Here is a 25705-nt window from a genome sequence, read left to right as displayed (position 1 = left end):
TTACAGCAAGAGTAACAAATGGTATTTTTTTGCTGACCAATCATAAATTGTTTGCAACCGGGTATGTAATTTTGATTTTCCTTCACTTAATGATAGTAATATTGTTAATAATATTGTTTCCAACTTGGTATTTGCAATTTGAAGTCCAAAGGTAGTGGCAAGAAAAACATATCAAGCCATTATAACGCCAACATCAGATAAGCCCATTTTTTCAATCATTTTAGTTAACAAATCCATTCAGTGCCTGAAACATGGCAACATACTATTTGATTTTTAAAATAACATTTTCAATTTGAAATCTTTTTAACGAATAAAACTCTTTTCAGAGTCGGACAGAAATTAACTAAGTTTTAGTATACCATTTGTTATCTCTTGTTGTACTTTTAACTCAAGCAACACCTTTGTCAGACTATGAGATGAACACACCAAGTCCTGTGAAATACTGATGCCAAATAACTTTTTTTTCGTTTGTATTTTTTTCCGATCAGGTTTTTAAGTAGTAAGTACATTTTGTGGAATACAATAAAGTCACTTATAGTTTTGAGACTTTCCTCATTGGTGATTAAGTAAATGGAACCAAAAGAAAAGATGAAATTGGAGCTGAGAGATAATATTGGTGAGGCCTTTAAGAAAGGCATTCAGGTTTTTTTTAATGATTTTAGGTTTTACCCAAACAATGTAAAAGGTGGCCAAAAATAAAAAATATTTAGATAATATAATATTACAGAAAGAACTTGAAACAGGATTGATATGGCATAGCCATAAAACATCAGTCAATATCCAATTAGAATTTTGTACAGTATTTCTATCTGACCATTGGTGTGTCCACTCATAGTCCTAAGTTAATATATTTTCACCACTTTAAGAATAAATGGAACCATTTCCACTGATGAGTACAAACACTACAAGCAGTTGCAACAGGTAATGGGCCAAAAAATTGACTACAGTAGTACAAAATAGGTTTAATTTGTACTAACTTTAAAAAAATAAAAACTAAAATTGGCATACACATGAAAGCCTAAATCTCTTGACCATGATACTTAGTTGAACTTATTTAAGTGAATTACTTCAATTGACTCATCTGTTGCTCTGCAAGTTTTAGTGTTTGTAAGGTAACTAAGAACTTGTCGGAGAAAAGTAATTTAGAAAATTGCACCTTCCAACCAACATCCTCTGAGTAATTTGAAATAAATGCAATAGCAAAATACATGGTCTACCATATTTTTAAATAGCAATGTAAGAGATTCAGAAAAGCAATTGGATGATAAAAGAGGACATTGGTGGAAAAATACAAGACTTAATGCTGGTAAATTATGCACTTGACTTACCGTGTTGAAGGGAGTGAACCAGGAGTACAGAATGTAGCAGGCAAATCTTTATTAAAGCATCATAATATATGGTAATCAAAGAAAGTAGAACCACACTATCTCATCTAATATGCTCAAAGGATAAATTGAAAGCCAATAATAACATTTAAAAATGTCAAATGCAGCTGATTGATCATGAATTTGGTTATCACTGTCTTAGTTGCTACACGCTGATTGAGAAAACAGACACGACATGAAAATCAGGAAATACAATTGATAAGAGTATGCAAAGGTACGAAAACCTTTTTTTGATTCTCTTGATCAGTGAGTAACGATAACAAGGACAAGATAGTGGGGTTCTACTGTATCATCAAATGCATCAATGAGAATAACAATCATCATGATGTATACAGTATCCTCTCACTTACTATGGTTGCAGAATGACTAAAATCAATGAACCAAATGAAAAGATAAAAAGAGATTGTTTTTTCCTTTAATTAAAAAAAAAAGACATTTAGAATCACAGAATTTTTTAGTACAGTGAGAGCATACTGTACAAACTGTAAACATGTCAAACAAAGAAAATGTTGAGGAAAAAGCTTATTTCCAAATTTCAGATTCTTGGAATTTGCCAAATCTGATTCAAAAGCAAAAAGAAGCGTTGAAAAAAATTAAAGCAAAGGAATTAGAGTAATGAAAATATTGTAACTCAAATTCAAAATACTTAAAAATGTATCTTAAATCATTGCTTGTCTCTGGGAAAAAATTCATAGAAGTAGTTTGAATAGAATATACAAAATTTTGAAAGAAACTTTTTCTGGTACATCAATAATCAATCAAATGTAAAATGAATCATTCAAAGTGAGACAAATAAAGATCAAAAAATATCAGTCAAATGCAACAAAAGACAATCAAAATCATAATCAATCAAATATATGTCATAATATGTAGAGTTGATCCAAGCCAGCCAGTCATCACGTCCAAAGGAGACATTATATGTACATAAGTTACCAGCATTTAGTAAATTGTAAGAAAATTCAAAAGATGTGGTCACTTTTCATTTGTAACGAAAAGCTTGCACAACCTTTGATAGTTTGAGTTCTTATTCTTAAAGTGGTGAAAACAAATCTACATACAACAAAGCATTATATGTAGATGAATTAATAATTAAAGATTATTCACCAAAGACAAAGTGAAGATCAGCCAATATTTGAGGCAAATATCAACCAGAATCCACTCAATCAGTGGTGAATAAGTATTTAGTAGAATTACACTGGTGCTCAATCAATTCAAAGAAAATTGTTTTCGCTGGTGTAATTTTACTAAATAACATCTAAAACTAACACTTATAGATTCAGCTAGACTTCATATCCTTGATGATCCAACTAAAAAAACAATAAAGTGTCAGTATGATGGTCCTCCAAGGTGAGTAAAGCCTAAAGGTCCCTTCATTTTTTATCTGGGAGCAGGTGGGGCAGTGGAATTTTTTTTGAGCCCATTTTGATAACTTCTGAACAAAGACTTTTGTTTTCAGGACCATAAAAATGGCTGCCGTGTGATTAAAGCCCAAGAGGGGAACACACAAAACAATGCAAGTCGCACCACACTTATACAATTGGACCATTTTTTAAAGTAATAATGGATCATGGAGTCCGGGTGCAGGTTACAAGGGAATTCTACTGCTTACCCCCTGATAAAAAAAGAACAACCCTAGGGGGCCCTACCAAGGAGAATTTGTCAACCACTCCCTTTTGCAAAAAATATATCTTGTTTGACTGTAGTTTTAATTAAAACGAAAGCAAATCCGTAAAATTGGGCTGAATGCTTAGACTGCCTTTCTTTTTTCTTAATTTGTTGATGGATATACGGTTAGAAATATTCAAATTTTTGCACAAAAAAAAGTAAGAAAAGAAAATCATGTCTAAATCAACTTTGAATTCTTTCTGCATTTATTGAGCAGTCATAGAGTGTTTTTTTTAAGGTCAGAACAAGAAAGTTTGCAAAACTTTTAGCCCTGAAAGTCTGCCACGTGCAACAACCAAACAAGATGTCAGATTTAAATGCTTATTTAAGCGGCGAAAAATTCTAGAAAGCCTCAAATGAATTTATACAGGGGAATAACTCAATCTTATCTTAAGGTTTGTCTAGTTTAGTCTAGTTGTGAAGCATTTCTTACCGTGTAATGGTCGAAGTTTGTGTCAACACGCCATCTTGTTTCTTCTTTTCAGAGACCCTGAAGCATGATGCAAATACTTATTTAACAGCGAACATTTTTAGAAAGCCTCAAATGAATTTATACAGGGGAAGAACTCAATCTTATCTTAAGGTTTGTCTAGTGTAGTCTAGTTTTGAAGCATTTCTTACCGTATAATGGTCGAAGTTTGTGTCCACACCTCGAAGCTTCACTTCACCCGCCATCTTGTTTGTTCTTGTCAAAGAGACCCTGAAGCATGATGGGTACACGTGCTTCACTACCACAGGAAGCCCATGGCATGTTTTAGTTGTAAGATGATGATGAGAAGCAAGAGAATATGAACTAAGAGAAGGGATCCTACCTATATAGCCTTGTAACCATCATGTGCACAGTTTGATGCTATTTTTAGCTTGGAGATATTTTGAGCGAAGAACCTGATTGGTTGATTTCTTGAGGGTAGGCGGCTTCCAGTCTTGCAGTAAACAAAAGCCTGTGTTTTTGTCGTCGAAACGAAATATGGCGCTTTTCGTGTTCAAAAACGAGGCATTAAAGGGAAGCATGATTATCGCGCGGGTATGGTAACGAGTTAAAAATAGCATCAATGATTCTAAAAATAGCATCAAAGTGTGCACATGATGGGGCACGGGGATTCCTTCTCTTGGTTCATTTTCTCTTGTGAGAAGCTTATCACCTTAGTTTTAGAATGTATTCAGTATTCTATAATCTTACCGGTCAGACCCCAAGAACGTCTCAAGTGTTGTTTTAATCGCTTCAAGGCTAGCTTGGCAAATACTCTTGTGAATTTCAGGCCTGCGCACGTCGTTTCCAAGGCGCTTATGCATACCAGGGCGTGGATCTAGTCTTTGTAACTCTCTCATCAGCGTCAAAGGTTCATTTGATACAGGTTCTTTTCCTAGTGCTCCAAGCACGTCTTTAGCAAACTTGCTGTAGTGAGCTGTGGCTGAGATTATTAGGGGTTTATTAGGGGTGGTGAATTGATCAGCCACATCTTTAGCTACCGCGGTATGCGGATCTAGGAGGTAGCCAGTCTGATTGGAGACCTTTTTGATGGTGTCGAGACATCTTTGTTGTGCTGTCCATCCAGATTGGATTTTACAAGAAATGTTTTTACGAAGGGATTCTGAGATCTGGTTAGAAAAAAATACGAACCGAAAACTATGTATTTAAACATCTTTTAAAATCCTCCCTGACAAATTAAAACTATCCTTGGAATATTAGACTGAAGATTGTGTCTTGTTTAAGCCTCTTCTCTTGTCTTATCTCCACTCCACCCCTTCCTCTGTCCATTCCTCTCCTCTCCTCTCCTCTCCCCTCCTCTCCTCTCCCCTCCTCTCCTCTCGGTCTCCTCTCTTCTCTTCTCTGCTCTCCTTTGCTCTGCCCTCCTCTCAGTCTCCTCTCCTCTCCTTCCCTTTCCGCCTTATATATAACTTTACCTGAAGACGTCCGTTCTCTTCCAAAGAGTTGTAAAGCTTTGTAACCAATTCAGCATCATTTGAAGCCACGTGATACAAGAACCGCTCCAAATTCGAGGATTTTAGAATATCAATGGACGGAGACGCGGTACAGAGAAGGTTCCTTCCACGCATGTCGTAAACACCGCTGTGGAAGAACTCCGTAAGGATGTTGTTCTCATTGGATGCGCAAATGATCCTGTCAAATGGAATTCCCATTTCCTGGTTGTAAAATGGGAGAATAATGAAGAAAATTAAACCAGAGGTGCTTACCATTCAAACCAATCCATCCGGTAGGAAATTCGTTCGCTAATAAAAAGAGCGGGAAACTTTGACTTTCGAAAAAAGGGCACTCGTGTCTACCGAAAGAACCGAAAAGAGCGGGAAAAGTGGATTACCTCAATTGTAAGACCAAGTATTCCGGAACTTTCCGATTGCACTGACACATACCATTTGTCATATATAAAATAATCTTTCATCAGGGACAATAATCTTTCATCATGTTTTACCGGTTGTATTCCAACCGGAATTTCCGGTTTTTACGAATAAATGGTAAACACATCAGTACTACCCCTCTAGAGTAATTCTATTTGGCCCGTGAAAAAAGAATGAGCATATTCCATAGTAGTAGACACTAATTCCATTGTCGTCTTTTGTTTTACTTTGATTATCACTGACTAATTATAAGCTTTAGTAAATTAACTAACTTTGTTTCGTGGGCCAAGTAGAATCACTCTATCCATTACCCTCTGTAATTAATATAATAATAAAGATAACGATAATAATAATAATGATGCTAATAATAATGATAATGATGATGATGATAATGATAATAATAATGATTATAATGCTAATGATAGTGATAATAATAATGATTATGATGCTAATGATAATGATAATGATGATAATGATGATGATAATAATAATGATGCTAATAATAATGATAATGATGGTGACGATGACGATGACAATGCATATAACTATAATGATGACAATAAAAACAATGATAATAGCTTACCTTGGAGTAATACGCAGCTAAAATGTTTCCAAAATTTCCCGTAGGAATACAAACGTCAGCTTTATCTCCCATAGAAATGACTCCTTTCTTCACAAGATCAAGATACGACGAGGCGTGATAGACAACTTGAGGAACAAGTCTTCCCCAGTTGATTGAATTCGCAGCTGTAAGATTCACACCAAAATTTTCTTGAAGTCTTTTACAGAAAGATACATCGTTGAAAACGTTTTTGATTGCACTTTGGCAAAAATCAAAATCACCTTGAACGCCCAGGACGTCGACGCTCGAGTTATCCATCGTTATCATTTGTGCTTTTTGTATTGGACTCACTCCCTCATTGGGATAAAGAACGAATACTTTAATAGAGCTGTCGTTTGCGAATCCGTCCAGCACCGCACTCCCAGTGTCTCCGGATGTAGCTACTAGAATAAGATACTTCCGAGTATTCTTTGAGGAATTTACAGCCTCGCGAAAGAAGTGAGGCGTTAGCTGTAGAGCAAGGTCTTTGAACGATGCAGTCGGGCCATGAAAAAGCTCCAAAATATAACAGTCATCGTTTAGTTTTATTACGGGTGCAATTTCACGATGTTGGAAGTTTGTATGGTAGGCCTTTTTGATCATTTGATGTAGTAAGGAAGGGTGAAGATCGAGAGGCGAAATCCATTTTTCTAGTATTCTTAGTGCGCGCTCTTGGTATGTGCATTGGGTGAGCCTAGACCACTCACCTGAAAGGTAAATGAGAAACGAAAAATAAAATAAAATGAAAGGAAAAACAAAAAAGCCCTGCATATAATAGCGATGGCCTTTTAGGTTGAATGCATGTTTGGCGCGTCAAAATTTGCGCACTAGTCCCACAACTACTTTCCGACTCTTAAATGGCTTCCTTATTCATGGAACGTGATTGGATGCAGTGGGAATTTCTGATTGGATCAGGTTGAGTGCATGTTTTTGCGCCAAAATGTGCGCACTTGTCCCCCAACTTCTTTCCAACTCTTAAATGGCTTCCTTATTCATGCAACGTGATTGGATCAGGTTTAATGCATGTTTGGCATTTATGGAAGTTTCTAATAGGATCAGAAAGAGGGCCAATTAAGAGCAGAGCACAATAATGGTCGTCATATAGTTTTACGTCTACTTTTAACGAAGTGGTTTTCAAGATCTGATGCCACATAAATGATCAAAAACGAATACCTGACACAATTGTTAGTGGTATACAGCTATTTCAAAAAAGGTTAGTGAAGGTTTCAGTTTTGCATGTTGCATACCAAGCCAAAAAACTAAACTATAGGCAATGTGAGTTTAATAGCCGACAACAATATGAAAATTTCACAAACTTTGTCTACACATTTTTAGTATATCTTATTCTCTGCTGAAAAAAACTTACATATAAATATATAAAGTGCAAGCTTGGTAAGCAGCATGCAACAAAACCTACACAAAACTTTTTTTGAAATAGCTGTATACAACTAACAATTTTGTCCACATTTTTTTGTTGAAATTTTCGTATAAATTATGTTTGTAAAAAGAAACCATTTCCTTACCTAGAGTCATGTGCGGTATCTTTTGTGCAGGAACGAAAAGTCCTCCATCAGCCGCAAGACCCTGAAGCACAACATCTAAGAAGCTAGTGTTTTCTTTGAATTCTACTGGTTTGTGTCTTGTGCTTACGTAACACGGCCGTGTTTCCATGGAGCGCACACCTTGTATCACCTTGTCTGTTATACGTTCGGGAGATTCATTTATTTCGCAGGTTATTCGTATGTCGTAATTGGTCTCGTAGAATTGTTTCCGGTACTTTAATATGTCTTTGATTGTGCTTCCTGGTCAAAGTAGATTAGACTTACAGTTAATATTAGGATTAAAGTCTTATTTCAGTTCACTTTTGAAGGAATGGCAGTCGGATTTGAAATCGGAGTTCAAAAGCAGTTAAAAGGACCTGCGTACACGCATTACAACCCGCGCGCGCACGTGCATATCTCGGGTGAATATAGGGCGTACAACCCAAAAAATGTGCGCCAGATATCTTTTAATGAATTTCGTATGCATATATCAATAGATGCACTGAAAGAACTAAAAAATTCACTACATGAGGCGCGTATCTAAAAAGATGTGTGCACAAAGTTGGAAACATAAATCATAGTTTATAACCATGCATAAAAGCAATGCACGATGACACTCTTACAAATGCGCATGCATATAACAGCACGCGCACCTCTCCAGTGCACATACAAGGCAATCACTCACATACATCCGCTTGGAAACACGCATAGTGCGCCGAACATGTCTCATACAAATGCGCACACATGCGCAGACCAACAATGCCGCGGGAAAATATTTTTTAATTCGTGTAGCTTCAGCTTTGAATATTCTTAAAACAGAGCACTGATGAAGAGAGGGGGTAAAGTGCGCACCATCGGCTTCCATTGATAGCGGTAGAATTTCAACTGAAGGAACTACCGACGTTATAAGTAGAATTTCCGTTTGTTTCTTTCCTGTTCTTTGAGGGTTTTTCAACGGGTTATCTGATTATCTGATTATCCTCCCGTGAATGACTCCACAAAAAACAACGGGTTTGTTAGCTACAGGTGCTAAGTGCTACCCTACGTAAGTACTACTTCTTACCATCATTTTGCCCAACTATCCTATCAACTTTCATCCTCTCCAGACGACCCAGTATATCAGCATCATCAACGTCAAGATACACAACAGCTCCTAGGGACTGTACATGCTTCATGGCTGACTTATGCATAGGGTTGGAACCAGACAGTGATATCACTGCATCGTTACAACAAAGCTGCAGTAGAGCTTGGCCTTCAGCTTCTATGAATCTATCTGACCCAACCTCAGTAAGCTGTAGGAAGATGTTAGAGATAAGAGAGAGTCCTTTACAAGGAACCATTCATTTGTTTACCATGGAAAGGGGGGGGAAGAAGATGGACTGATTTGTGCAATCAGGTAGAGGGGAGCCATAAAAATTCTGAGTCGCATATAATTTCCACAACAAACAGAATGGAAAACCAGGGAGGGGTCACTTTTTTTATGAAACAACTACCTAGCAAATCTCACTACCCATCCCCCCTCCCCAATAAAGCCCCCAATATTTATGAAAGTGATTTTCCAACATAACTCAAAGTTGGTTTTTGGAAATATATGAATGCAGGCTAGAATAATAATACTAAACTTTTTACCACTTTTTCACTAAATTGCTAGTTTGCAATCCTTCCCATGAGAATAATATAACAAAAGATGTGGCAGCCATGTTGGATGATATAACAAAAGAGATTGATGACAATTCTTTAATTGGATATGAAAACCAGTTATTGTTTCATACTTCACAAAATTCACACTAGCAGTGTAAAGGTAATTATGAGATGGATAACTGATAAATTTTGGGACCAAGAAATTAATTTGGAGAGGGAAGGAAGGTGGGATGGTACATGTACTTTTGCGTCCTATATCAATAAATTGGGTGTCATTGCTGCCATGTCATAGAAAAACCTATAACTATTCCTGTTCTTAGACATAGTTGTTGGAAAGCCACTGTAGATGCTCTGCACTGTTACCTACTGACCTTCTGTGCAACTGTCATACCCCAGACCTTCTCAAGATGATCATTATCAACATCAATGGATGTCTTGCCCATTGCCTCTGCCACCATTCTTCCAACGGTAGTCTTCCCTGCACCAGGACTTCCCATTAGGATAATGTTGTCATTTCTCTGGTAATTATACAAAAATAATGTCATCATCAGATTTGTTTTAAGACACAAGATAGACACAAGATACATATTTTATGTACACTGCACAGTATAGGAACAGATTAGAAAGTAACCTACATATGAGCAGCACAAAAGACAACTAAGGGAAGGTGCTGAGGGAAGAACTGGGGAATGAGAGGAGAGCAGATGAGAGAACAGATGAGAGAAGAAAAGACAAGAAAAGGGGAGTTGTGGTGACAAAACAATAAAATGGGAGGTACAAAATGAGACATGACAAACCAAGTGGAGACAAGATGGGAGTAGAAGAGGGAAGAAGACAAAGGGAGGAAAGCAAACAAGATGAGGTAAGACAAGATAAGAGGAGATGTAAAGGGGAGAAGAGAAGAGGAATAATGTGAGCACTGCCGTTGGGCTTCCTGTGGTTTGTTTACGTGTCCAATGTTTTTTTAGATCTCCAGCTGATTCCAGAGGTTTTATTCGCTGTTTTGTTTTTATTAAAAGTAGATAAATCAAGTTTTACATAACAATCGAATGTCCAACAAATATATATAATGCTTTACACATATAAACAAAAGAATCTACCACTCAAAAAGTCTAAAAAAGATATGGAAAATTCGTGTACAATTTTGAATTTCACAAAGTCTTGAATAAAGTGTTTTTCTCGAGCCAAAGTAAGCTTACAAGTCAATAAATTGATAGAAAAAGGCAACTATTATTCTTAAATACTAGTAATATTAGAGAAATATTTTTATTTAATGATTAATGCGCTTACCTTCTTTAAATGCTCCACATAGGATGAAGCAAAGGCCCGTCGCGTGAAAACTGGCTTGTATTTTAGGCGGGAAAAATCCTGGAAAATGTGTAAGCATGTACGTTTGTACATGACTGGATAATTTATAACCTTCTATATTATTTAGTGATTATAGCACAAGTTTTACTGGTTTACAGGATTTTTAGAAAGAGCTAACCACAACTGCCGCATGCAAGCTTTCGGGCCGTCTGTAACACAGGGATACCGAAATTGTCTTTATTTAGAGGGTAACGGTCGGCCAAGATTGATTTTATGCAGGGTGAAAATGGGTGTTTGCATTCATCTGGAAGGAGTTCTGAAAAATGCACATCACAAAAAGGTTGGGTCAGGATATCAGGATAGAAAAAACATGAACATGGAATATCTAATTTTGTACCAGACCCCTCCCCCTCCAAATAATGATGAAGAAGAATGAAATTTTTCTTTGTTTAAATTTTTGAGATGAAATTTAAAATTCGAGGGAGGATGCAGCATCTGGTTTGCACTAGGGGAGGAGGAGTTGGAGGAGGAGGGGGAGGGGGGAAAGGGAGGAAGAGGGGGGGGGGGGGGTGTGGACATAAGAATTGCAACTTATTTCCCAGTACCCTTCTTAAGACCATCCACCAAACGACCACTAAATTGTTTACGTGTTTTCAAAAAAAAATTTGACTAGTGGATTACACAGTTTTTAAAATACAGAATGAACATGAATGGAATTTAATTATGTCAAATATTATTACTGCAGCTTTCAATATTGAATGTCACCAGCAAAATAAAACATTTGAGCGTGCACATCACAGGAAGCAAGTTCTCAGAATATTGAAAACCACAGTGTGCAGTATTATAAAATGTATAGCAAGAACTGAAATTTTAATATTTAAAACCATTTTCTCTGTGCTTGTTTCAAAGGAATTGAAATGTAAAGAGGTAGAAAATAGTAAAAATAGGAATAAAAGGAAATGAAGAAAGAGGAAAAAGAGAAAAGGACTGAAGAGAAAGGGAAACATAATTTTTGTAAAAGAGGCATAAACCAAGTAAAAGTCCCTTTAAATTGTTTGTGGATTTTATGCTCTGTTAGAGCGATTTTACCCTGGGCTCCAGAGCCAGTTCTAATTCGCTTCCTGTGTTTTCTGTCTAAACAGTAAACGGCAGAGTGAAAAATTATTAAATAACCTCTGGATCCCAGGGTAGAGTGATTTTACTTTGCAGTGAAAGAATAATCAAGGTAATATATAGTAGTAGACACTAATTCCATTGCCTTCTTTTGTTTTACTTTGACTGTCAGTCGCTAATTATATGACTTTGTTTCATGGGCCAAGTAAAATCACTCTACAGCATAAAAAAAACTTTGAAATGAAGAATTTTTCATTAAGAAGTGCAAAACGAAGTTCGATAACTGATTGTTTGTTATATGAAATGTTATTCATTCAAAAGCCACAACCATCACTGAATGTACAGTCAGACATCATGAGGGCAAAATTATGGATGTAAATTTCAATCTAGTGGTCTTTATATTGCAACATTGAACTCTAGCTATTTTACACTTGATGATGGGGTGAAGATAACTCTGAAATGCATGCTTTGTTAGTATCATTGAATTTTGTAATATAAAAATAATAATATTATTTGATAACATTATTTTTCATATTATTGATAGCGAGAAACTACTTTCCAAAATAGTACTTTGTTGGCACAAATGGCATTTTAACAACTGTGGTAGGTATCTTTTTCTTGTATACTGCTAGTTGTAGTGGTGTTCCTATTTTAGACTTCGGAGTGTCTATGTAAGCCATGGCTATATTTTGCTTTAAGCTTGGAGAAGGACAACCACTTGTCACATGACCTGTTACGCAGATGTACAAATATCTTAGTATTGAATCATGCATTAGCATCATGAATAATTAGCATTGAATCATTGCATAAAAGTTGTCAAGTTGTCTTATTTGCAAAAAGAATGACCACATGAAAACAAACAGGCAGCTTTGCATCGAAATGTGTCAGTTTGATGTACAAAAGCCGGTGCATAAAAGTATGTAAATACATCGTAGCCAGACATACTTTTGTACACCATTTAAAACAAACAATATTGCACAATATTGCACAAACAATATTGCACAAACTTACCAACTTCATTGCCATCTTCATCGAGCACTTTTGTCCCAGCTGAAATATGATAAAATTATATAAAACAAAGAATTGGTTTTATTAAATCAATATGTAGCAAATTGCTAGATTCTTATATTTAAGCTCAGCACTAAATCATATGTGCAATTTCATGTAAATAATAGATATCGATGATTCTTAATACATCCTTACATTAATTTTTTTCTTCTGATCTATTAATATTAGTGTTTATTTATTTATTGTATATTTTCTATGATTATTTTGCTGCTTATTTATTTAATTCTTGTAATATATTTAATATTTTTTTCTTATATGAATATAATTATATTGTAATTAGAATTAATATACCTCTCTCGACAATCAAATTTTATAAAATTATTGTTATAAATATGCTAGCTGCCTATCTTGGCTAACCTTTAGGTTATTATAGGTAGCTTGTGCCTGAATTCTTGTTAATTTATATATATATGACTTGTAAATATCAAATTGAGGTACCAAATAATAAAGTATGTATGTATGTATGTATGTATGTATGTACTCTAGGGAATGGCACACCATCTGGAATGAGAAAATTGAGTTGTTTTGACATTCATGTATTTTCTCATGCACTTAACTATTGAACAAAGAAATTATACTCTAGGGAATGACACATGGTCTGAAATGGTAGAAAACAATGAGTTTGATCTAAATTTATGTGTCTTCTCATGCACAACCGTTAAACGAAGAAATGATTCTCTAGGGAATGACTCATGGTATGAAATGCATAGTACCTCTTGCTGGTGGACCTGTCGATATAAGACCAATCCTTCTGCATTTTGGTTTGTCTTTGATCTGCTGCAGAATGATGTCAGCACCAGGGAAATTCCTTTCTGCTCTTCTACGTTTCCCTAAAATACAAAGATAATCCCATATAAATACAATTTTACCTTCACAGTTCCCTGCACCATTTTGAAAGGTAGCTGTGCCTTTGCATCAAAGTCAGACAAATGGTGAGCTTGCAATGATAGAGACATGTGAATAATTATTGTCCAAGGTGTTAAAAAAGGTCTCTATCATTGCAAGCTCTCTATCCTCTCGCTTTGATGCAAAGGAACAGTTACCTTTCAAGATAGCACAAGGAACTGTGAAAGGGACTATTACAAATCATGCATGCAGTTCATCCAAATCAAGTCACAGACAATGTTAATCTTGCATCACATGTGATAAGGGTTTGTTAAGTTTCTCCCTTGATTCAAGGGTTTTCTCAGGGCTATCTGTTTTTTCTCTCTTCATGAAACCTAACATGCTATATTCCAATTCTATTTCCAACTCCAATTTCCTGGTATCGATAAAATTTGAAGCTATGCATGCAAAGAAACCACTAGCATCTCTTTTAAATTATTTTATGCAACAAAACTAAACCACTTATCAATATACAATATTTTCTACTATAACAGTCAGACCATGTAATTATACTTAAATTACCTATTGTCCATACAAGCACTCCTTCAACAGGTGTAGTATCCTCATCAATATCATTACCGTACAAGCAAAGACCTGCTTCTAGTCGCAAACTATCTCTTGCTCCAAGACCTGCTAGTTTGACTTCAGCTTCTTGATGGCCCAAGAGAGCATTGGTGAGGTCTATTGCATGTTCCCTGTCTACTGATAACTGTCAAAACACATAGATTGGCACTGGGAATCAAGGGTGACATAGTGGTAATGCATGAGTTACCTCTCACCTCTAGGGTCTCATGTTTTGCCTAGCATACCAGCTTGTCATGCAATGTTTTTTGATAACAGCCAATGACATGTCATCATGCAAATCATATATTTCCCTTAATTACACTCATTTCAGTTGTATAAAATAAAATATTGGTTCTATTGGTGCACCTGCAGTGCAATGCTTTTAATGGTGCAAAAAAACTGTGAGGCTAGTTGCAAGCATCATTGCCAACCACCGTACATTGCAGCAGCAAGGCTTAAGCTTTTAACCCTTAGGCCAAAGGCATGATGCATTGACCATCTTACATGTATGCTATCATGTTAACATATTCTTAAATATAAGCCTTACTACAAAATATCAGGTTTACATTTTAAAATGCAACTCTTGGACTACGTTTGTACCTCAAATCCATCCTCTCCTGTGTACCCACATCTTGTAATGCGCACACCCTTTATTCCAAACACACTGGTCGTAGCTCCATTCATAAAGGTGAGCTGTGATAGGTCACCATCCACTCCACTTTGAAGCACACTTACTGCCTTGGGCCCTGTAAAAGAACTGGTCTTAAAATCTTCAAAATAATTGCACACCCTGTCTCTCTAAAGAGCCAGGTTTAGTATGATGGTCAAAATTTTGGAAACAATGTTCTGAGGGATCTATCTATGAAATCATGACCCAACAAAAACACTTTTTTTTATCACTATTTGCCGATTGAGACAAAAGCACCATCGGCTTCCACTGATAGCAGTTGAATTTCAACTGAAGGAGCTACTGACGTTAAATATACAGAAGGTACTTCACTTTACCTTTTTATTTCAAGAAATTATTTCCTTTTACCTTTTCAGGGTTCCCGTGTACATCTTTGCTATCCCTCAGTTTTATTCATTGACAGTGGTCTATTGTCCATTTACTAGAGTTAACTTTTCTCAAATCATCAAATTTGAAAATTGTTTGAAAATTCTATTTCAGGTCAGCTGTCATTTCCTTGAATATGGTTACTCTATTTCTTAGTGAAGCTTGAGAAGATACATTGAAATGGATGTATTGCACTCCAACAAAATTAATAATATTTATCTTATTCTGATCCATATGATACATAGTTGCAAGCTTAAAATAACGGCTGCTGATAAATGGCATGCATGAAGATGGGCCAGAATTAATTAGGACTGGCCTAATAGGTGTTTGGTTTGGCAAGCGCCAATTCAGGCCACACATTGTCTGTTAAACAGCGAATATATTAAAATTACTACATTGAATTTAGTTTATCAGTCACAGAATACCTTGCAGGGCTACTAGGGCTTTGTCTTCTAATATTTCAACAGCAACATCTTGATCTTTACCTACAGCATTAATTCTATCCTGAAAAAATCAATATATGCAGCCAGATATATATATACAAGTGTGATATTGCAAATCATTCAATCTGATCGCAAACAGGTCTACTAACAATGTCTGCTTGAAGAAATAGAAAATAGGATTGGAAGAACATGAGAGAAGTGTTAAGGAGAAGCATGATGTATAAAAGAAGCAAGCAAGTTTCATCTACATGTGCGCTAAAGCATGTAAATGTTGTAGCTGTTTTCATGTGTCTGTCAAATCCACACCTCTTTGGCAGAGAATTTTTACATTCTGTCAATCAAAATGTACCAGAAGTCAAAAGACATCTGGTATTGTCTTGTTCAAAGAAAAAGACATGCTTACATGTATTCTATTCTAATTAACTATCCCACAAGATGGGGTTTCATCTTTGGGGACTGGAGAGAGAGGAATGGAGGGCTTGTTACACAGGCCACATGAACTACTTTCCTGCCTCATTCCTAGGGCTTACAGTTCGTATAACTGTCAGTAAACTTACATGTAAGTGTGCTTTTATTTTATCAGCACATCCCGCATTTGACACCACGTACAATTCATTAGCCATCTTGTTTATAATCAAATCGTCTTTTATCCCTCCATGATCATTAGTAAATAACGACAAAGTCCCAGTATTTTCAGCGAGGCCTTGTATATCAGCTACCACTAGGCTCTCTAAGAACTTGACTCTGTCTTGACCATGAACCTTGAACTGAAGCATGTGAGATACATCAAAGATAACAGCATGCTCACGAGCATGGAGGTGAGATTGAAGCACGCCATCTTTATATTGCACAGGCATTGACCAACCACAAAACGGGACCATCTTTCCACCATGTTCAAGATGGAAGTCGTGGAGGACTGTTTTCTTTAATTCTTCCTAAGCAATTTAAGAATTTGGGTTTAAGCTTAAGTTTTATTTATTTGCATGTATTTTATTTTATTTAATCTTCCAAATAAATGTAAATATGTGCTCCTTTAGACCAACTAGACACATTCATATTTGCATATTCCTAAGCGCCTATAGGCATACTACTCTTCCCAGTAAACCGTTACACCCCACGTTTTTTCAACCCATCCAGAGGAGCTTTTAACAAATGGCATAAACAAATTTTGATCAGATGGTACATCCAAAAGCTCATCATGTGGTACCCAAAATGCGATCGCGTGATCAATTTTTCTCAGCCGCGGGCGGGTTTAGGAGCTCCTCTGGATGGGTTGAAAAGACGTGGGGGGTAACGGTTTACTGGGAAGAGTAGTATTAACAAACACTTTTCCCATTTTTCATTGACCATGGTACTCAAAATCTCCATAGTAACGTATGCTATTCATAATTTTCCCTCAAATTAATCTTTGTGTTTTGTCTGTATTTATTCGCATACAAACAAACCTACCTTATTTTCAGTCACAAATCTCCGTTTTTGTCCACAAATAACAGAAAGAGAAACCTGGCTACGTGAAGCTCGGCGATTTACTAGCCTTAGAAGTGAGTTCATGATCTATGAAACCTATGGTAGCTCGGGCAACATGTACTTATTAAATAGGCTGGTTTTATTTCCTTGAAAGGTGGTTATTTTTGGAGAAAAACCGTGTTTTTGAGGTGAGTTTTAGTTCTTTCTGTTGTTTACTATCCGATGTGAGCACGCGAATTACCAGCGGTATCGTTAGAGCGCATGAGCATTGAGTGCGCTTCTCATGGGAGCTTGAAAAGAATTAATCAGAAGGAAGAAAAACTCGTTGCAAAAACGCCCAAAAATGCTTTATCTAGAAGACTACCTTGAACGTATGTATCTTAGATATCTATATGGTTTATCCTTCTAAGCACTCAGTTAATTTTTAATCCAAAAAGACCAAAATTTAGGACTTTAGGGCGAATTTTTGAAAGTGTGTAATGGCGGCAACGCAGTTGTTTCTTCGCGGGGGGTAAACGCAACACGGGCTCCTAAATTGATATTTTCTTTCCTTAAATGAGAGTATTTCTTTATTTCTTAACAGATATGGGATTATCGTTTCTTGTTTTGGGTTCTGATTCGATGTTTTCTTTTGTTTTGAGGATTTAAAGAGTTTGTTTTGGTCCGTTTTTAACAGTCATGCGCATTGAAGCAACGCAATACTTGGAATACAAGACAGACTCTGAAAATAATTGGCGTTGAAAAATTAATTCTGGGACGGTTTTTTTTGTAAAAAAATTCAAACTTTTCAAAAATTCAATATTTACATTTTCTTATTTCTTTTTTATGACGCTTTTTGATTCTAAATATTTCGGAAAAACGAATTAGTCTTAAAAGTTGGGAATTCAAGATGGCGTCTCTAAGAGTCACGTGACAATCGAACTTCAAATGGGGGAGGGGTGGTCGATAAGATATAGGAAGGCCAGCTTTTTGCAAATTTATTGTCAAAGCTCGAAATATTTTTATTGTTCTAAGAATCCTTGTCACACAGCATCTTGGTTTACATATTTTTAGATATTTATTTTAGAATTAATTAATTTTATTCTTCAATACAATACAGCTATCATATTTTTGGTTTTGCATGTTCTCTAAAAAAAGTGCAAATTTGCTATTTTTACTACATCTCAATATTTATATTATTAATTTTTGGAAGAGTTTTGCTTGAAAAATAACATTTAAAAAAGATTGAATTTTATAGCTGTGCGATCATAATTCAGATATATGCATAGGAACATCAGCTCTCACAGAAACCCCTAATATTAATCAAGGAACTGTGGAACACCCTAAAATGTGGAAGGGCTAAAGTAAGGAAGGATTGGGTCATTGAAATCACCAATGCTTAATATTATTACCATGCAGGAAACAATATATTCGTACTGCTGTAGTCTAATATTCCTAATACCCTGATCCCTCTCTGGAGGCCGGCTCTTGTGACACATTAAAGCTGAATCACAAGAGATCACATTAACAGTTGACTTTCCATTTAATTAGACACATTAAGGAAGCTGCATTGAAAAAGTTAACGTAGCTGAATAATTACATTGCTTAAATTTCTCCACTAGTTATTGAACAGCTACCACTAGAGCTTAGAGAGAGGTTCACTGAAATGAGAGAAATGGACCTACAAGTGCAAAGTGAGTAGAACTCAGTTAGCAGTTTCTCTATATTGGGCTCCCTGTGGTTATTTGACACAGGGAGCCCAATCTACATTTATAAAATTAATTAGAAAATTAAAAGAGAAAGCACCTTGTTCTTAATTCATTGGAAAGATGGAATAATGTTTAAAATGAGTGTGTTGTTTTGTAAGGGGAGGTAGAAAGTCACCCAAGGCTCTAAAACCACAGGTAGCCCAAGCATTCATGTTGAGTAATAAATAAATGTACGCAAATCTTTTTTTTCTTAGATTCAATAGACGATTTAGACATTCGAGTGAAGCAGTTTTTTATGAACTGCAGAAAGGCCAAACCAGAATGGAAAGATCAACAATATAAACAAATAAAGGATGTAAGTGTTTAGTAGTTGCTGTATATTCCTCATTGAATTTACCTGTACCATGATTTTGGAAAGCATTTTTGTTAATATTAATGTAATTATAGGAATACCAAAAATCACTGGAGGATGCAGAAGAAAAAGTTACTATAGCAGGCCAGATATATGACCTTGTAAGTTTTATAATTATTATTATATCTTTAGTGTATAACAGAATGCGTAGATAAGAGTTAAACTTAAACTTGTCAGTTTCATTCCATTTGATATAATAATAGATTACAAACACGTGAAATATATATTCACAAAACAAAAAAAAAAGACAAACATCTGATGATGATGATGATGATGGATACGGTAAATGCGTCTCGTCATTAAGAAATGTTGGAGGGCTCTGTTATCAATTGAGCAGGACAATTAAAAGGATAATAGTAATACAATTTATTCATTAATGCAAAGTTTAAGCATAGCAAAAGATATGGAGGTGATCATCAGCATCAACATACCTTAGATAGCTGTGTGTTTATCCCAGAGTGGTGATTAAATCAATAAACAAAACAATACTAATTAAACATTCATATATTTTTCTCCAAACAGGTAGATAAACACCTTAGAAAACTAGACCAAGAACTTACTAAATTCAAAATGGAACTAGAAGCAGACAATGCTGGGATAACAGAAGTTCTAGAACAGCGTATGTACTATAGTAACTACATTCCAGTACAATGAATCATGGCAGCAAATTTTGCATGAAATATAAAACTCTCACTGGGGATGTGCTGTGATAATGAGATTGATAGGATGATGCTCCATTGTGCAATATTGATACTACTGACAGTCATATTAGTATCTTCAATGTGTAATTCCAGAAATTATTCACAACCCAACAGAGGATTTTTTAAGACCCATCCTACCCCTAAAAATTTCACTTTTCTTCCATACAAACTCTGTAATATTTTGTTCTTTCTCTGACACCCCCCCCCCCTCCCCAAATTCCAAATTTCATATATAGTATCTCTCTCATTTTTACTTTTCTCTACTTCCAGGGTCTTTAAGACTAGATGAACCAATACATCCACCATCACCGATGCGGAATAATCATTTAACTCCATCGTCACAAACATTTAACTCTCAAAGTAAGTCTAAAAATTATCATGTCTAAGAATTTAAATATAATACGATCTTGCTTATTGTTTGGTGCTTTCGAGTGAATACATGAAAACGTCCATGAAATTGAACTTTTTTTTTGCTTTATGGAGGATAACACTTACAGTAATTTTAACTGATAAACTTGTGGTCCTCTTTTAGCGTCTCTAGTCAATTAGGAACAGGACCGCTGTTAACGTGGTCATCCGAGCCACATGATCTAACATTTGCAGATGCAATAACAAAGGGAGCATCTTCTCATCAGTTATTTTAAGACCCTGAGTGTTGGTCCCAGCCAAGGCTTGAACCACGACTTCCCGCACAACAAACCAACGCACTTGAATGTCATTACTAATTTTGATTTCTGTTGTTTTCTAAAGAACGCAAGTACAGTCAAGTAGACGTAGTAAGCAATGATATAACCAATGGAGAACATAGTTTATTAATGCCTACCTACTCCAGCTACAGTCCGCTTAGTTCATATACTCAGATGTCACCATCTCCTAAAGTATCCACTCCTCAGTCACCATCACCTTCTATTTCATTTACAGTCGGTAAGTATTAGTGATTGAAGGTACTAGATTCTGACAGCATGTAGCCCAGTATAATCAGAAAATGGTGAATCTGTTAGAGCAGTTTTCATGGGGAACGAGGGTGGGAAATGATAACCATACTGTGAATAATAATTATAGTATCTTACTGTAACTGTGAAACCATAGCCGTAACTATGTTTTAGTTGGATGACTTACTTGAAGACCATAGGAAGCCATTTCAGTGTTTCAATTATTTTTATTCAACAGCAGTGAAAAAACAAATTTATACAACTACTGACATTGCATAACAATGAAAACTGCTATGAAACGGTTACAATTATTAAATTGAGATTACTGCTTACATGTATCCAAATGCTGGACAGCTGTGGCTAGCTTATACAGTATGAATTTTACATTTTATGTTCATGTTAAATCTGCCATATTGATGTTTAGGATGGTTGAAATAATTCTTCAACATTATGATTCATGTTTTCGTAGGTATGCTTGGTGCAGGTTCCAATGCTGCAGCTCATGCAATGTCGAACACAGTACAGATGCAACAGAGTAGAAGAGTGGGCAATGCATTAAAAACCCCTTACGGTACTTCATATAAAGGGAATACAGACTACCTAGGTAGGTGGCTGTTATGATTCATCCTTGGGGACAATTCAATGGCGTTCTCTCTTGGGTGGTTCATACTTTCGCCTTGAGCATATGGGGTGCGTTCATGATCAATTGCCTCTGGCTAGGGAGGCTGAGCAATGACATGGGCAAGGTCACAGCTCTAAGAAGATCTAACCCATTGGATAATACAATATTTAATACAATAGAAGTAAAACCAATATAAACTAAACTTAAGAAAGAGTTGACATTGAAAATTATTGTCTGTTTGGGTGCAACATTACTGGACAATACACAAAAAATATTTTCTTTCTTATTATATTTACCATCACTGTCGATCCCTCAGTCACTTCATTCTTCTATGTACTATAGGTACAGGACTTGGAGTAATACCAAGCAGTAGTAGTGCTGGAAATATCAATGGTCTACAGTCTGGGAGTTTTGAAACCCCTTCTCCCATGCCACCATCCCTTACCATGCCTGTCACTCCCGTGGAACCACAGACCCAGTTAACTGTTCCTACAGCAACATCGTCACAGAGAAAAACTAAGAAGTAAGTGAATACCTTAGTAAAGGATTGTGATCACATGGTTTGTAGGATTGTCATGTTGAAACATATTAATAGGTAAAAAAATGAAACAGCTATATATATGCCATCACACATCCTAAAATTCTCATCTAACATTAGGAAAATTTTCATTTTCGATGGCAAGCTAGTGTAACACGAGTTTGTTTTTATCCTTATCAGAAATAAATTGCCGTCGCAAATGGCTGAAGCTGCACCAGCATCAGCTCAAGTTGCAGCACAGGATGCAGCTGAAGCAGCAGCAGCTGTACCCGAGTGGTTTTATGATCCTGATGAGCCAAGATACTGTCTATGTAATCAGGTAATTAGCATCTAGACGTTTAACTTTGCATGATTTAGGAAAGAGAGTTCATAACTTAGTTTCGACAGGGTGTTATGGCCATGGTATGGATGTTCTCTTAAACTGTGAAATTCAACATTCTAGCCTGTATTTATTTTTTTGCCCTATCTTTGTAGGTATCATATGGTGAAATGGTTGGATGCGACAACCCAGACGTAAGTATAGTTTAATCGGCAGTAGGTTACTGTCAATGAAATATATTGTTAGAGGATGGTTCTCATATACCTTTATGTGCTCCAACATGCAAAATGTTTTGCCCAATATGTAAATGAGAATGAGATAATTGACAAATTGGTAATAATCATTCAATGAGTTATGACAGTATAATTTGTCGTTTTTAAAACATGTTTCTTTACCTCTCTTGATCAGTGCGCAATTGAATGGTTTCATTATGGCTGTGTTGGCCTCACAGATGCACCTAAAGGCAAGTGGTACTGCCCGCAATGTGCCACTCAACTCAAGCAAAAACGAAGTCGGCATAAGTAGCTCAACAGTAGTCAACATTTCGAACAAGATCCAAGGTTCCTGTGATGATCCAAGGACTGAATTACTTCATGGATATCTCACACTTCTTTTGACAATAGAGAAAAACATTGTTGCCATCCAGAATCAACCAACCAATTCATCAGTAAAGCTACTGCAAAATCGGCATGGGCACGCAGGATGTTACTATTAAGGAGGTGATGCATTCTGGTCCAGCTTGGGGTCATCACACTGTTGGTAAATCATCACTAAAGCCATTCCAATCAATATAGGCACAGGATATCACTATTTGGGAAGTGATGCATTCTGATTTACAGCTGTATCTTAGGGGTCATCACACCCTCTGTACTGTTAAAAGTGTCGTAGCTCTTGGCAAGAAACATAGGATACTGTACATAACATAGTACATAATGAACTTTACTCCATTGTAAATCTTATAAAATATTTTCGAGTTTAATCAGCACGCGAATGTGCATTCTATTATTAATGAAATCCATGCTGTACATCATTTACAGCCTCCGAAGGTTACAAGTATGCAAAAAAATTGTTGTTTTCTCAAAATTACAAGTCAAAACCTAGTAAGAATTCATTTTTAGATGCCACGTATATATATATCATAATTTATTTCACAATAACCTTGCGCTGAATTATCTTACATTATTCACTCCACCAGTTTCTTCACGTGTTCATGATGATGATAAATGCGTAGGTATTTAATTAGGGGGTGGGAAAAGGGGTACATATCTCATGTTTTTTCCAAGTCGTGTTAAAAAAGTCACTAACCCTGAGTAATATTCAGGTAAACTCTGTAGTAAAACTTAAATTTAGATTCGAGTTATATTTGGGATGACTAAGCAAAAATGTCTCGGATATGCCAAAATAATAACGGCAGGGGAGTTTATCAAAATAGGATAAATAAATTAATATAGACATCTTTAGCTTGGGCGTAATGTTTTCCCATTTCAGACCATGTGTCATTCATTTCCTAAGGTACCATTTTCTCTTGTTAATGGTTGTGCATGAGAAGACAAATTAATATGGATACAACTCTTGAAACATTATTTTCAAAAGAACGAAACTTAGTTTGAAATGGGAAAACATTACACCTAAGCTAAAGATGTCTATCAATTCCCTCCAAGATGTCATCTTGTGTTTTAAAATAACTGACAAATTTCTCGCGCGCTGATTGGTTAATTTTTATCATCAATAAGAGGACAGACAGATAAAGCTGACATCAACGAGCGCGCGCTCTTTCCGTTAGTTGTTTTGATCAGTAAAAATGAGAAGTTTTTATCGTTTTTGTTATTGTAAAAAACATATTGACATCAGATTTTTATGTGTCTGTCCTCTTATTGACAATGAATTTCGCCATCACATTGTCAAAGCAGTATGCGGATGCAGTATGCCACACTACTTTGACAATGTGATGACGCAATTTATTGTCAATAAGAGGACAGACACATAAAAATCTGATGTCAATATGTTAAGTTTCCTGTTCTCATTATATAACTGTTAATGAAATCCTTACTTTTTGAAAGTCTTGCTTTGCAAAATTTCTTGTCTTGTGAACCCTTCAATTCGTTTGTCAAACATTAATAGGATTTGGTGGACTGGTTATTGGTATTATTCTGTCAGTCATGTAAGTGGGCAGAGCTTTTGCAGATTAGACTCAATAAATTTGTATCAAAGCTGGGTGAGTGTGCATCAAATTAGAAGGTGAAATGAGAAAAGTTAGGGGTCACAATACAAGAAATTCTTGGTAGTCAAACTGTATTATAAAATCAAGTCAAAAATGACATCTCTTGTGAAACTGGTATTATTTCGTCACCACTGTTTTCATTGCTGTGCGTTGATCGCGACAGAAATCAGGAAATAGACTACCATCAATCAAATAAATTGTTCAGTACCTTTACATCCTTTGATTGACGGCATTGTATTGCCCAATTTCCCTGTCTTGATCAGCAGGTAGCAATGAAAACAATGGTGACAATTGCATATTAAAATACATGGAATTCCCATCACAGTCATGTTCATATTCTCTAGGTTCTTTCTTAAAAGATTAATTACATATTTTTGCCAAATATGAAAGTAAGAACAACATATAGTACAATGAGTCAAAATATTATTTATACTAAAGTAAGAAAATATCAACCAATAAAAGACAAGGTTTTTGCTTACCATGATGTCTGCCCTTTATGTAGACTTTCGCAAAGTCTGCCACCCTTTGTGTGTCTCATAAATTTTCACTTTGCTCGAATAAATATCCTCAGGAAACAAGAGAGGTTGACTTGGGACAAATACAAACATTTATATAACCAATAACTTATTATTTTTATCGTTGATTACAACATGAATTAGCTTCTTGGTAGTTGTGGTACAAACTAAAACGTATACTCTAAAAATTCTTCAACCCTAAATCTTGCGCGTAGGAGACTATTCAACCCTGTGCAAACAACAGATACAAACACAAACATTTACAAACATACAAAATACAAACATTTATATAACCAATAACTTATTATTTTTATATTATAACATATTTCAATTCGGTGTATATCTTTGGTAAACAGTGTTGTACTGAAGAACTTCAATGCGAAACAAACTGAGGCAAAGATCCATGTACTGTTCCAGGCAGCATGCATACTACATAAGAAAATCCCAGGTTGATACTAAACCAGTGATACAGTTGACAGTTGTTTCAAGGTTTGAAGGCACGCTTCAGTAAAGTGACATCTTTGACTTGATGTGGCTTTGTAACTTTGAGTTTAGGGTTTTTGTCCATTGCTCGACATATTGCATGCTCTGCATTTTCATTTCCTGTCCAGCACCTTCGAGCCACCTACCCATAAACATATTCTTATAAATCTTGCTTTCTGAT

The 25705-nt window shown here is 35.8% G+C and overlaps 4 protein-coding genes across 4 annotated transcripts in view; 1 reads left to right on the top strand and 3 right to left on the bottom strand.

The window, feature by feature from the left end:
• Positions 1-1972: 1972 nt before the first annotated feature.
• Positions 1973-10695, bottom strand: LOC116301403 (threonine synthase-like 1). The gene is made up of 10 exons (XM_031710456.2): positions 10482-10695; positions 9563-9709; positions 8614-8842; positions 7533-7811; positions 5992-6716; positions 4956-5195; positions 4231-4649; positions 3672-3750; positions 3484-3540; positions 1973-2692 (listed from the first exon to the last, which is right to left on the bottom strand). The coding sequence occupies exons 1-9, from the start codon at positions 10590-10592 to the stop codon at positions 3532-3534; spliced, it is 2238 nt and encodes a 745-aa protein (XP_031566316.1). The 5' UTR covers positions 10593-10695; the 3' UTR covers positions 1973-2692; positions 3484-3531.
• A 1151-nt stretch (positions 10696-11846) lies between these two features.
• LOC116301410 (aminomethyltransferase, mitochondrial) lies at positions 11847-17348 on the bottom strand. Its single transcript, XM_031710461.2, has 8 exons — positions 17076-17348; positions 16184-16561; positions 15609-15687; positions 14730-14875; positions 14088-14274; positions 13394-13510; positions 12624-12662; positions 11847-12342 (listed from the first exon to the last, which is right to left on the bottom strand). The coding sequence occupies exons 1-8, from the start codon at positions 17175-17177 to the stop codon at positions 12164-12166; spliced, it is 1227 nt and encodes a 408-aa protein (XP_031566321.2). The 5' UTR covers positions 17178-17348; the 3' UTR covers positions 11847-12163.
• A 20-nt stretch (positions 17349-17368) lies between these two features.
• Positions 17369-25004, top strand: LOC116301409 (inhibitor of growth protein 3). Its single transcript, XM_031710460.2, has 12 exons — positions 17369-17464; positions 18695-18766; positions 19036-19136; positions 19229-19294; positions 19716-19812; positions 20165-20254; positions 20645-20818; positions 21296-21430; positions 21791-21971; positions 22167-22305; positions 22461-22499; positions 22714-25004. The coding sequence occupies exons 1-12, from the start codon at positions 17437-17439 to the stop codon at positions 22828-22830; spliced, it is 1239 nt and encodes a 412-aa protein (XP_031566320.1). The 5' UTR covers positions 17369-17436; the 3' UTR covers positions 22831-25004.
• The window catches only part of LOC116301404 (urocanate hydratase), a 33014-nt gene continuing 30742 nt past the window's right edge, over positions 23434-25705 (bottom strand). The window contains exon 24 of the mRNA XM_089035476.1: positions 23434-25666. Coding sequence (XP_088891602.1) covers positions 25526-25666 — 141 coding nt within the window. The 3' untranslated portion in view covers positions 23434-25525. The remainder of the gene's footprint in view (positions 25667-25705) is intronic.

The sequence above is a fragment of the Actinia tenebrosa genome, unplaced genomic scaffold, assembly GCF_029948245.1.
Source record: "Actinia tenebrosa isolate PJP-AT-01 unplaced genomic scaffold, QUT_ActTen_1.0 PGA_scaffold3__52_contigs__length_22856419, whole genome shotgun sequence".
NCBI classification, from domain to species: domain Eukaryota; kingdom Metazoa; phylum Cnidaria; class Anthozoa; order Actiniaria; family Actiniidae; genus Actinia; species Actinia tenebrosa.
This window is presented reverse-complemented; position numbering and strand designations above follow the sequence as displayed.